Source organism: Cervus elaphus, chromosome 24 (genome assembly GCF_910594005.1).
Source record: "Cervus elaphus chromosome 24, mCerEla1.1, whole genome shotgun sequence".
Lineage (NCBI taxonomy): Eukaryota > Metazoa > Chordata > Mammalia > Artiodactyla > Cervidae > Cervus > Cervus elaphus.
The window spans coordinates 30,088,036-30,101,487 of NC_057838.1; the positions used below are offsets into that span (position 1 = coordinate 30,088,036).

The following is a 13,452-nucleotide window of genomic DNA, read 5'->3' on the forward strand; positions in this document are numbered from 1 at the left end:
CTTTGAGATCCTAGTTTCTGGAGGCGCCGCCGGTACTCTGAGAGATTGTAAAGTACCTGCTCAGGATCTCGACGGAGATCCCTTGGCTGTCGGGGGCCACGACGCCTGTTGAATTCCCTAACTTTCGAGGATGCTGGGCTGGGGAGGATCTCCCCCGAGAGGTGTCAGGGGTACAGAAAACAGAGGTTAGGCGTCCTGGGTATACTGAGTCAGGAGTGCCTCCAGGATGGAGGCAAAGAAGCGGTTGTTGTGGAAGTTCAGGGGTGGATGGCTAAGCATTTTAGAAACGGGGTTCGAGGGGGATGGTCTTGAGCAGGGTTTCCCAGGCAAGTGGCTGTTTGAGAGCGGGGTGAGGGGGCGGTGGTGATCAGAGGGAGCATCCGGAGTGGAGTTTACTAGATGAGGCTGTCCTGTGGGTTCTGGGCAGTAACTAGTTGGGGGATTCCTAGGGGAGGTGGCTGGCTTAGAAGCCCCAGTCCGGGAGGAAACTGGTTATGTTCCTCCCTCTCCTTCAGTGGAAGCGACTGTCTTAAGGAACTGCGGGTCCGGTAGATTCCCGCTCATTTCCAGTGTCTCAGAAGTATCTCAAACGGGAGTTTCTAGGACGGCCGCCCAGCAACCCCAGGGCCGGCGGTGGTGGCCCTAGTCCTAGATGATTTGGGGTTCCTGGGAAGGGGACAGCTGAGGCATACCTGCGTCGGGAGAGAAACGCACGGTCTTCTCACGGCCCTCGGGGTTTGTTTCAGAGTCCGACCCAGCAGATCGGTCCGCGGAGTCTCAGGGAGGGGAACCCGGGAGCCCCCACCACGCCCCCAGGCACGCCGGGACTGCGCGTCGGGCCCCGCCCCGCGCGCCGCGCCTTAAAGGGCTCGAAGGCCGGGGCGCACCGCGGTGGCCACGGTCATGGAGGGTGCGTTTGCTGCAAACTGGAGCGCTGAGGCGGTTAACGGGAGCGCGGCGCCGCCGGGAGCCGAGGGCAACCGCACCGCCGGGCCGCCACAGCGCAACGAGGCCCTGGCACGGGTGGAAGTGGCCGTGCTGTGCCTCATCCTGTTCCTGGCGCTGAGCGGCAACGCGTGCGTGCTGCTGGCGCTGCGCACCACGCGCCACAAGCACTCGCGCCTCTTCTTCTTCATGAAGCACCTGAGCATAGCCGACCTGGTGGTGGCGGTGTTCCAGGTGCTGCCGCAGCTTCTGTGGGACATCACGTTCCGCTTCTACGGGCCCGACCTGCTGTGCCGCCTCGTCAAGTACCTGCAGGTGGTGGGCATGTTCGCGTCCACCTACCTGCTGTTGCTCATGTCGCTTGACCGCTGCCTGGCCATCTGCCAGCCGCTGCGCTCACTGCGCCGCCGCACCGACCGCTTGGCGGTACTCGCCACATGGCTCGGCTGCCTGGTGGCCAGCACGCCGCAGGTGCACATCTTCTCGCTGCGCGAGGTGGCGGACGGCGTCTTCGACTGCTGGGCAGTTTTCATCCAGCCCTGGGGGCCCAAGGCCTACATCACGTGGATCACGCTCGCCGTCTATGTTGTGCCGGTCATCGTGCTTGCCGCCTGCTACGGCCTCATCAGCTTCAAGATCTGGCAGAACTTACGGCTCAAGACGGCGGCGGCGGCGGCCGAGACTGCCGCTGGGGCTGAGGGCGCGGCGGCAGACTGCGAGGGGCGGGCGGCTCTGGCCCGCGTCAGCAACGTCAAGCTCATCTCTAAGGCCAAGATCCGCACGGTCAAGATGACCTTCATCATCGTGCTGGCCTTCATCGTGTGCTGGACGCCATTCTTTTTCGTGCAGATGTGGAGTGTATGGGATGCCGATGCGCCCAAGGAAGGTAGCGCGGGCAGAAACACCGGGAGGAGGGAGCGCGATGGGACGGGGCCTTGGTCCTGCTGTCCCTGTCCAGGGTTTGGGGGGCTTCGTGGATTGCTCTGAGCCTTGGCCCCATCATCTGCTGGCCACGTGATTTGGGGCATAACTTTCCTGAGCCTTGACTTCCCTTTCGGTAAAATAGCAAAGATGATAAACTAGTTTTCCCCTGCAGTTGTTTAGTTGCTAACCAGTGTCCGACTCTTTTGCGACCCCATGGATTGTAGCCCACCGGGCTCCTCTGCCCAAGGGATTTCCCAGGTAAGAATACTGGAGTGGGTTGCCATTTCCTTTTCTAGGGGATCTTCCCAACTCAGGGATCCAACCGGAGTCTTCTGCCTTAGCAGCTGGATTCTTTATCACTGAGCCACCAGGGAAGCCCCTTCTTCAACAGTAGGGAAATGAAATGAGAAAATGCCCGTAAAATCCCTACCACAGTCTTTAGGCCACATATGGGGTATTTGATTCACTATTATGGACCAGGAAATTGAGCTGCCAGTGACTTGCCTTTTCCACCTGGTGAGCGATGCGGGGAGGTGACTTTCTGACCCAGGCCCAAGCTCCTGCCACGTCAAGTTCACTTTACCTTGAACTTCACTTTAAGTTCAAGTCAGCGTGAACCCGGGAGACCTGGTTTGGATCAGAGCAGTGGGAGATGGGCGCTTGGATTCTTCCAACCGAGCCCAAGAAGGTGTGGGGCAGGGCGCCGTCAGGGGGCAGAGACTAGTCTGGGAATCCCTCGCAGAGCGGAGGCGGCGAGTTGCGCCCCTCGCCCTCTCCCCAGCCGCGAGGTGGAGAGGTGAGTACTACGGGGCGGCGCGCTCACGCTCTCAGTGCCCAGGAACTCAGACGGTGCTTCTGCTGAGGGCTGGGGCAAGCAGGGAAGAGAGCGAACGGGGCGCAAACTTTCCCATTTGTCTCGGGAACCCGGGTGATTTTGGTAGGCGGGGAACGCGCGCTCTCCAAACTGGAGGACCGGAGGGTCAGAACTGAGGGTGGCTGGGGAAACCGGGAGGAGAAGGTAGGGTGGGATGCTTTGAGGAGGGATCCAAGGGAGCAGAGCACCTGGGGCGCTGGCTTGTGGCCGATGCTTTGCGCCTTCAGCCTTCATCACAGACAGTTCCTGTAGCTCATTTGCAAACAGCAGGAGAGGTGATCTGTGGTGGTGAATGACTTACACCTTTTGGTTGGAAGGTAATTTCAATGCCCTGGAGTGCCGGCGGCTCAGTGGCTTGTAAGGAAAGACTGAGGGGCTTTCTTTCAGCCGTTCTGTCCGTGAGAAAGCAAACTCATCCCATTTCTGGATAGAATCACTACTGCTTCCAGCAGTCTCCAACAGAGCAGCCAATCCGTGGAAGCTGAAATCATCATTCAGCTCGCTGACTTTGCTTTGCTCACAGGTCAGGGACTAACAGCAGCTGGAGAAATCACATGTGGCTTGTCAGCTGGCCTTGTGGCCCCCACAGAACCCTTTCCTTAGGTTTCGCTCCCCCTGCCGGTCTCGGAAACCCAGCAGCTCTTTTTCCATCTCTCCCCGCCTAAACCTTCAGTCTCACCAAGCTCTGCCTTTATTGGTTTAGAGCTCACCTTGTTCGAAAAAATAACTTGGGGAGGGGACTCAAGGATTCAGGTCCCAGACATGACAAAATAGATACGGGAAAATGGGAAGAAAGGGGGAAACAGGATAGAAATATAATAATAGCATAATAAAGCCCCTCTGTGTGTGTGTGTGGGGGGGTTGCTGCACAAGAGGCTGCCTTTTCATTGGAGCCAAAGCAAAGAGGAAAACTCTCAATTTCAGTATTTTCATTGTTCAGAGGAGAAAATAGAGGAGAAAAAAGCAAGAGGAGGGTTGTGATAATTTAATGAGCACCCCCCCCCCCCCTTTCCACCCAGTGAAGTGAAGTGAAGCCACTCAGTCGTGTCCAACTCTTTGCAACCCCATGGACTGTAGCCTACCAGGATCCTCAGTCCGTGGGATTTTCCAGGCAAGAATACTGGAATGGGTTGCCATTTCCTTCTCCAGGGGATCTTCCCGACCCAAGGATCAAACCCGTGTCTCCCGCATTGTAGGCAGCCACTTTACTGTCTGAGCTACCAGGGTTCCACCCAGTAGCCACATGCTATTGGGACCCTGCTTTGATGAGTCTGGAACTCTGCAGAAGGAGGGCTGGGACCAGACATCCCTGGCAGGTTTGGACAAGCCCCAGATGGAACCTTCAGGATCAAATTGCACAGCCAAAAGATTTGGCACCAGCCTTTCCCCTTGAACTCCGTGGAACATGCTTTGCTGATGGTAACAAGGACTCTGACTCAAAGGTGCTTCTCTGGGAGGAGATGAAGACAGATGGATGTATCCAGTTGGTCAAGACAGCAGGCAGGCACTGTAGTCCCCAGGTCTCGGTGCAGGGTAACAGCTGGTGGAGCAGGAGTTGGCCTGTGTTTGGAGCCCACCCTTCCACTCCTCTTGTGTGTCCTTGAGCTGATGATTTCCCCTTTCTGAGCCTCAGCTTCCTCCTCTGTTAGGAGGATAGCAGGTCTACTCATGGGGCTGTATGAGGATGACATAGTGTGACCCATGGCACCTGGGGACCACATGATCAATGTCATTCTTCCTTCCCCCCATTCTGGTTGTTAAAACTTGTGTTTTCATTCTTGGGATTGACTTTGAGAATCTCGGCAATCAGAGGAAATAGACATTTCTCTCTCAAGAGCCTGGGTGTAGGGGCTGGGGTGGTGGCAGAGTCTGTTGGACAGTAGGTAGTGTGTCCAGGAAGGTTGGTATGTGGAGAAGCTTGTTAAAAGCCAGAGAGGTGGACTGTGAGCCTTGTCACAGGGGAAATACCACCCGTCCTGTTCTCTGGTGTGTGCTCAGCGCCTGCCACGAGGCTGGCCACCCACCGTGCAACCAACGCTAGTTGAACAAATATGTGGGTTATGGGAGGAGGAAGGTGCATAAGATGGGCCAGGGATGGGTGTGTGGAGTTGAACTGAAGATAAATAAGACTCTGTACAGACCTCTGGGCATAGAATTGGCTACTCAGTGAGGAAGTGAGCCCCTCCCCCCAACTGGGGGTAATCAGATATCTGCCAGGGTATTTTGCCTGGATGAAGGTTGAAATGCACAGGAGGCCTGGTTGTAAGTGTTTCCCCATCTGTCAAATGAGCAGCAGTCACGCTGAATGGTTGACTCAACCTGCCTGGGGCTGTTTGCTGAGGTTAAGAGTAGGCTTTAGGTTGTGGGGAGGGTAGAAGGTGCTGGTGGCACAGGGCCTGGCATGCAGTAAGTACGCTGTCAGTGCTTTACAAAGAGGAGAATTTCAAGGTGTGTCAGGTCATGGAGTCTGTCCATACTGCTGAGGGACTGTGGACTGTTGAGCTCAGGAGTGCATTTTCACAGAGGGACTGCAATTTTCATTGAGTGGTACAAGTCCAGTACTGCTGGGAACAAGAGTGTTAAGAGGTCAAGGAAAATTAAGGTTTTCTCTGGAGGAGGCAGTATGACGCAAGGTGGGGGAGATTTCTAGCTCTGAGTTTTGGAAGCCCAAGGGGACCCTTTCGGATGAGTGGGTGGCAGAATGGTGTAACCAGGTGGTCTTCCTGTGATTCTGATTCCAGGCCACTGAGGGGCAGCCTCTGCCAGCACCTCCCTCCGTGCTCTGCTGGGACGCTGGTACCTCCCACCCTTTACAGATAGTTCAGTACCATAGGCCTCTGCCCTCCACGGTCCAGGCCTCACACTGTGATGGTCACACTTACTCATTCTATTTCTTTCTCTTTATTCCCACCTGACCTTAATATTTGAGTGTGAACTCACTTTTCCCAGAGGGAATTGCATTTGCGTTCAGTCATCTTGTTAGGGGCCCATCTCCCATCATCAAGCTAAGAAATTGTCTTTTTGCTTTTCTAGCACACTGGTGGCGGTGACTTGTTTATCGGGACTTCCTGTCTGCTAATTTCATGCTTCACTTCAACTTAGTCCCTTATCGGACATTTCCCATTTTCCAGCCTCTGCTACTGGCCAAGGACAGAGCCACAGATATCACACAGTCCTCAACCATAGATTATAAGCAGAAATAACTACAATATGAAGGGATGATGCTGGAAGAGTTGTATTCGTTTGTCAGAAGTACTGTGAGTGCCCCCAGGATGCATCCGTTGCTTCTAGCTCCCTGGAAAAAAACCAGGATCAGACAGGAATCGATTTGAAAAGGGTTTTGAAGGATGAGTAGGAGCTGGCTATGCAAAGAAACATACGCACATTGCCTGATGAGATCATTGGAATACTTCTCAGACTTCACTGTGTACACAGAATCACGTGGGAGAACTTGTTAAAATGCAGGTTTTGATTCAGCACATCTGGATGGGGCCCGTGAGACTGCATTTTTAACAAACTCCTAGGTGATGCCCGTGCAGGGCCTTTGACTGCACATTGAGTAATGAGGCTTTAATGTATTATCTCTGTACCCAAAACTTGTGGCTTGCCTTTGCATGCGTGGCCCAAGTTGGTGGCAGGGTCCTGTCATTCTCCAAAGGGTAAGGAAGGGCTCTTGGTTTGCAGGAAACCTCACCTCTTCTGCCTCTAGAACATGGTTATTTCTCAGGTCCTTCCTGGTAGGCCCCACATGTCCCCAGATTTGAGCAGTGGCATCACGGAAGACTATTTAAAGCTCTGTAGTCCACAAGTTTAGCTCTTTTTCCTGACCTTATACATAGTGAGATCATACACCTGTGACTTTTACAATTCCAATCTTGTAAAATGGTGGTCTTTTCAAAGACAGAACCCTGGAATACATACTAGTATTCAATCTTTCTGTACATGTACATACAGAAATCATTTTTAAAAAAAGTCTCTGTACACCACAATTCCCAAATTCTCCTATAGCTCCTGTAGGGATAAGGGATTTAGTCCTTATGAGAGATGCCTGATTTGGGAGCCATGGGATGGGGTAGGGGTGGGGAAGGAAGACCTTGAACTGAGTGAGTGGTTTCTGGAGTGAGAGCCACTTAGGAAGGTTGATGAGCTTGATCATATTCAACTGAGCCATAGGTCTTTGAATTGTAAGTGACATGTGTTTGTTGCCTCAGGGACCACGCAGCCAGAGAGGAGAGGCCGTGGCCAGCTGCCCGTCAGCTGTTCCAGGCTAATTTGGGCCCAGGGTGACAGTGATGGTGACAGGCGGGGGCAGTACCGGGAAATCCGCATAGAGGACTTCGTGAGGCTTGAGTAAAGCCAGGCTGGTGGGTGGGTGGACCACTGGGACACCCTGTCCTCGCATGGCCCTCGGCCACCCACCTCCTCCATGAGTCATGGTTCTGGGTGGAAGTTCAGCGTGGTCTCTGTCTTCTGGGGGTGGTAAATGCCCAGCAGGGGATATTTGCAGTTGGCACATGGCCCTTTCTGCTCAGTCCTCTGCTTGGCACGTAGGAGCCCCCACTTGAAGATTACCCCTAGTGCCCTGCCTTGGGCTCATCGCCCATCCGCCAGTGCTGCCGCTCCCCACTGACTAGAAGGCCTGTCTTGCTTCTCTCTTTCTCACCTGGATTTGTAAATCCCTTGAGGGCAGGTCTGCAAGGTTGATTGGGTGGCTGGCACTGAGTAGACACAGCAGGGAAGGATGCATGGACATCTGATCTCTCCACGCCCCCCCCCCCCCCCCCGCCCGCCTTTCCTGAGAAATGGCCTGAGCTCAGGCCAGGCAGGTGTGAGGGCCAGTCCCTGGTTCATGCCTCCCACTCAGCCCCCCTTCTCTACAGGACCAAAGAGAGTGGTTTGCAAGCCCTCAGGGCTTGGGCCTTGAGGGACATGTGTTTCTTTTGCTGAGAGGAATAGAAGACACGGATGAGAGCCAGCTCGCCTGGTGGAGACCCTGAAATCCCTTTCTCATCCATGGCTGCAGCCCCCTTCCATGTTGGGTTTCTTATGGCAGAGTAAAGTTTTCCACAGCAGACCATCTGGAGTTCCTTTGGGGTCATGTAATCCAATCTCATGGCTCTGGGTTTTGAGTTTTTTTTTTTTTAAGTCATGGAAAAAAGGGCAAAGAACAGTTTCTTGAATTAAACTCAGGAGCAATAAAAAAATTCTGCAGTTGATCACATTTCATATCTGTAAATAATATAAATACTTGAATAAACACTTTGCTATTCACAATGCCCTTTCACACAATTTTTTTTTCTTCCAATTTTCTCAAAGTCCTAGCGGGTGTCACCTCCATTTCAAGATAAGACTGTTAAGGTTCAGATAGTAGATGTGGCTCAGAGAATGAATAGGTATGAAGGGGAGTCACACCCCATAGGTTTGTGTCTGGGTCCTCCGTAAGGGGCTCCCCATGGGCCTGACCCCCCAGGAGGTGCTGGCTGCTTACCACACCTCTCTTGGCTGAGTCTGTAGATTCTGATTTCCATACCTTCCTTTTGTCCACACTGACTTCCCCATCACTCTGCTGTAGCATAGCTGGGGCCAGAGTCACAGGAACTTAGGAACTGGGCTGACCCTTCAGAGCAGCTGGCATGCAGACACAGGAGCCAGCCTGGGGGCCCTGGCATGAAGCAGGCACTGGATCTGGGCTTCCTGGGACAGGGTGTTACCCTCTGGCTGAAGGCAGTGCCCCCAGAGAAACTCCGCTGTGTGCTTGCTTGCTCTTCTCTGGCAGCTCTGGGCTGAGCGCCTGGGCCCTAACATGGGACCCCGAGTGGCCACTGCAGCTTCCACTGCCAGCCTGCTGGACTCCACTGGGGCAGCCCTCTCAGTCACCTTTTCAGTCAGTGCCCAATTGCAGCAACCCACTGGGTGGCTATATTTTGAAAGGAGACCGTTGACACAGGGAGGATTTCAGTGTAGAAGACTACCACCAGGAGAGTGGTTTGGCCCTGGGACTTGGAACTAGAAGGCAGGTGAGCAGAAAGCAGAGGGGCTGATTTTACAGCACTGTTTCCAGCTGGAGTGTCCTGGCTGTGTGTGAGCAAAGCAAAAGACCTTACCTCTGAGATCTGCATGCAAGATCAGATATTCCTGGGATAAGAGCATCTTCGTAAGTCAGCCAGAATAAGTCTGGAGCCTTCTCCTCCCCTCCTGGGTCACTCATTCAGAACAGCATGGACTTAAACGAGCCCCGGTGGCCCCCTGGCACGTGGTCATGATTGCGACTGCCGTGCGTTGGCCACTTGTAGTATCAGGTGGCCTGATACTACTCTTCCACCCTTGCATGTTCCTGTGAGATTTGGGGACTCTTGTCATTGTCATTTAGAGATGAGAAAACAGCAGTTTCTTGGGGAGTTAAAGTATTTGTGGCTGGCAGGGTTAGCGTACAAGCTAGGTCTGGCAGCTTCTACCTCTGTGTGCTTGGATGCTCTTGAGTGGGAGGCAGTTGATACTTGCGAGGTCAGTGAGGAATGAACAGGTGGCCAAGCGGATGGAAGCATGTGGTAGGTAAGCTTTGGATGGGAGAAGGGACCAGGAATGTTCCAGGGCTGGACTGAGCAGGGAGAGGCGTTGGGGCCAGGCTGAGCATGTACTCAGAGCACAGATGTGGAAGGAAGGAAGGCTCGGTCTCTGGGGTCCTCCGTCTTGTGACACAGCACCCGGTCCCTGTTCTCGGGAGGTGATGCTTCACGCCCCGACAGTGATGCCTTGTTCTCCCTTCTTCCCCTCTCCACCTTCAGCCTCGGCTTTCATCATCGCCATGCTCCTCGCCAGCCTCAACAGCTGCTGCAACCCCTGGATCTACATGCTCTTCACAGGCCACCTCTTCCAAGAACTTGTGCAGCGCTTCCTCTGCTGCTCATTCCGCCGCCTGAAAGGCAGCCGGCCTGGGGAGACGAGCATCAGCAAAAAGAGCAACTCGACCACCTTTGTCCTGAGCCAGCACAGCTCCAGCCACAGGAGATGCTCACAGCCATCCGCGGTGTGACTGATGGGGCCAGGAGCGCCCTCCTTGGCTTGGACTGTGCGGCAGCGACAGTCTGGTTCTTGGTGGCTGTGTGCATGTGTGTATAAGGTACCTTTCAGTTTGTACCCCTCTGTACTTTGGGCAGCTGGAGCTGGGTGGGGAAGCAACCCCCATGGGGAAAGATGGTAGGGTGAGTCAACCATCAAGCCAAGCCCCGGGTCTTCCGTAGGCTCCCACGGGTACTTCTCCTGCCCTGACCCCACTGCTGCCTTCCTTTAACAGTAAGTCCCCTACATAAGAATGAGTTCTGTTCTGAGAGCACGTTTGTAAGTCTAATTTGTTAGTAAGTCTAACAAGGTTAGACTAGGTACCCAACTAACACAGCCAGCTCTATAGTACTGTACTATAATAGGTTTATAATACTTTTCACACAAGTAATACATACATAAAACAAATGCAGAAAGTAAAACATTTTCAGTCTTATAGTAGAGTACCTTGAAAAGTACACCCGGAATACAGGGGCTGGCATGCCTCTTTGAAAGTTTGCAACTAGAAGGTTTGTGTGTAGAGGACTTACTGTATTCTGGGATCTTGAGAAAGGTAGTAAGTATAAGATTGGTGACCAGATGGGTACAGAAGCCTAGTGTTCTGAGCTTGGGGTGAGGAATAGGACCTTGCTGGTGGTGGTGCTAATATCCTCCTGGCCTCAAAGTGCTTCTGCCTTTGAGTGGACTGGTGCTAGCATCCTTGAGCACCAACTTGCCTGAAGTGGCCCTGGAACAGGGGATTCTCTTAGGAGACTGTCTGGCACAGGCAGCCAAGTAAAACTTGGGTTAAAAATGTTTGATATGCTAATACTTAAGAAGTATTTGGGAAAGAAAAAGGAAATTAAAGGCATCCAAATTGGAAAAGAAGTAAAATTCCTTACAGATGATGCAATTTTGTATATAGAAAATTCTAAGGAATTCATGCACACATGCACATACACAAACCCAGTATAACTAATACATGAATTCAGGGTTGTGGAATACAAAGTCAATACAAAAATCAATTGCATCTCTTTACCCTGGCAATGAACAATGTGAAAATAAAATTCAGAAATAATTCTGTTTATAATAGTATCAGAACAGGAATAAATTTAATGAAAGAAGTGCAAGACATATCCTGAAAACTACAAAGTACAGTTGAAAGACGTTGAAGGCTTAAATAAATGGGATGACATCCTATGTTTATGGATCAGAGATTTAAATATTGTTAAGGTGAAAATACTCTTCAAGTTTATGTACAGATTCAGTGTAATCCCTGTCAAAATCCTAGCTAGCTTTTTTGTGCAAATTGATAAGCTGATCCTGAAATTCACATGGAAATGCCAGGACCCAGAATAGCCAGATAAAAGTTGAAAAAGAAGGACAAAGTTGGTGCATTCACACTTCCAGGTCAAAACTTACTATAAGGCTACAGTAATCAAAAGAGTGTGGTATAGACAAAAGAAGAGGCATATAAACCAGTGGAATGGAATGGCCTTGTGTTTATGGCCACTTGTTTGACAAGTGTGACAAGAGAATTCAATAGGAAAGGTAGTCTTTTTGGAAAATGGTACCAGGACAGCTGGATATCCACATGCAAAAGAATGCAGTTGGATCCCTACCTCACACTACATACAAAATTAGCTGAAAGTGCATCAACCTAAATATAAGAGCTATAACTATACTTAGAAGTAAGCAGGGATGAATCTTTGTGGCCTTGGACTAGGCCATGGGTTCTTAGATACGATACCCAAAACATAAGCCTAAGGAAGAATAGATAAATTGGACCTCGTCAATGGGGCACAAAACTTTTATGCTTCAGAGGGCACTACCAAGAAAGTGACAAAACACCTCAGAATGGAAGAAGATACTTGGAAGCCATGTACTCGTGTCTAGAGTATATCAAGAACTCTTACTTTTTTATCAGTAAAATGCCAAATAACCCAGTTTAAAATATGAGCAACATATTTGATCAACAAATGAGTGAACATATTTTTGTATCTTCTACAAAGAAAAGATATAAGTGGCTCATAAGCACATGAAAAGATTCTCAGTATCCCTATTCACAAAGGAAATGCAAATCAAAACCACCATGAAATAGCAGTGCACACCCACTAAGATGGCTCTAATCAAAGAGATAGGCAATGACAGGTGGGAGCGAAATTGGAACTCTCCTCCATCACTTGTGAGAAGGTAAGATGGTGCAGCCACTTTGGAAAATAGTTTGGCAGTTCCTCAAAAAGTTAAACATAGAATTACCATATGAGCCAGAAATGCTACTCCTGGTTTTTACTCAAGAGAAATGAAAGCATACACATACATGAAAACTTTTATGTAAATGTTTCTAGCACTGTGATTTACAAGAGGCAAAAATGGAAATAACCCAAATGTCTATCAGCTGATCAATGGGTAAATAAATGTGGTATACCTATACAATGGCACATTATTCAACTATAAAATAAAATGAAGTACTGGCATATGCTTCAACATGGATGAACCTGGGAAACATATTAAGTGAAAGAAACCTTGAGAAAAGTTACATACTGCATGATTCCATTTATATGAAATGTCAAGAACAGGCAAATCTGTGGAGACACATTACAGAATGGTGGTTACTAGGGGCCAGGAACTGGGGTGGGTGGGGAGTGACTGCTAAGTTATAGGCTTTTTTGAGGGGTAGTGAAGATTTTCTGGAATTAGTGATGTGTACATTTTGAGAATATGCTAAAAACTACTGCATTAATACTTAAAAAATATTTACCAACTGAATTTAGAGGCAACCAGCCTGAAGGATAAATTTCTTAGAATCTCTTACTTCTCAGAGCTTTTGTTTCTGTGTGACTCATCATTTCAGAAAAATCCATAGTTTTCTTTGTTTTCCTGCGAGAGATGGTGTTTCCGGTTTGACCAAAAGTACCAGCAGTGATAATACCTGGTAAACATGTTGTGAAATGTCTTCTCAGCCTTGAAGCACATGTGACCATGTCCAGGAAACACCTTTTGCTATTCAGTATAGGATGTTGTAGATCAGAAGTTTTCCGACTGGGACTGGCCAGCTCATTGGCACACTGGCACTCTTTTTTTGTTTTTTTGTGCACGTATTTTTGGACTCACTGTGATACAAGAGCGCTTCCTAAAGCCCCAGCTCTCCTCTCTCCACTTTCCTTTTCTCACTCTATACTGCACTGTATACACACATACACACACACAAACACACTCGCACACAGTAGAATGAGCTAGCAGGTCTTGATGTTCAGGGAGAAGAAAAGCGTGTGCTGAAATGCCAGTGTTCAGAGTCCCACCATTTAGGACAAGATCTCTAGTACTCACTGAAGACAGAGGACAGTGTCAACTTTGAACCCACAGGCAGGGCAGTGTTGCTGTGACAGGTGCCTAGTGTCAACACCCGCCAGTCCTGGGGAGCCAACCAGATGCCAATTTGGGGTCTCCGTGCCCACCTCAAGGACACCAGGGCAGCCTGGGTGCAAATGCAGCGATGGCGGGGCCTGTTAGCATTTGAGCCTCTCTGCTCGCCGGCCGGAAATGCCCCAGTCTCTGCTGTCAGCTAGGGAAGTTGCCATCCTAGCAGCCACCAGAGGCCACTGGGGATCAAGGAGACACCGCAACTCAGGTGATTTTTCTGACCACAGGCATAACCTTGCCAAGAACCC

General features: G+C 50.7%; 1 protein-coding gene across 1 annotated transcript; it reads left to right on the forward strand.

Annotated features, from left to right (window-relative positions):
- Positions 1-469: 469 nt before the first annotated feature.
- OXTR (oxytocin receptor) lies at positions 470-10,201 on the forward strand. Its single transcript, XM_043886269.1, has 2 exons — positions 470-1,831; positions 9,529-10,201. The coding sequence occupies exons 1-2, from the start codon at positions 904-906 to the stop codon at positions 9,774-9,776; spliced, it is 1,176 nt and encodes a 391-aa protein (XP_043742204.1). The 5' UTR covers positions 470-903; the 3' UTR covers positions 9,777-10,201.
- The last annotated feature ends 3,251 nt before the right edge of the window (positions 10,202-13,452 follow it).

What these genes read in the sequence shown, in the direction of transcription:
- OXTR (XM_043886269.1), top strand. Translation starts at nt 904, where the DNA reads ATGGAGGGTGCGTTTGCTGCAAACTGGAGCGCTGAGGCGGTTAACGGG. An exon ending in TGCCGATGCGCCCAAGGAAG is followed by an intron (nt 1,832 to 9,528) that starts GTAGCGCGGGCA and finishes CTCCACCTTCAG; the next exon opens with CCTCGGCTTTCATCATCGCC.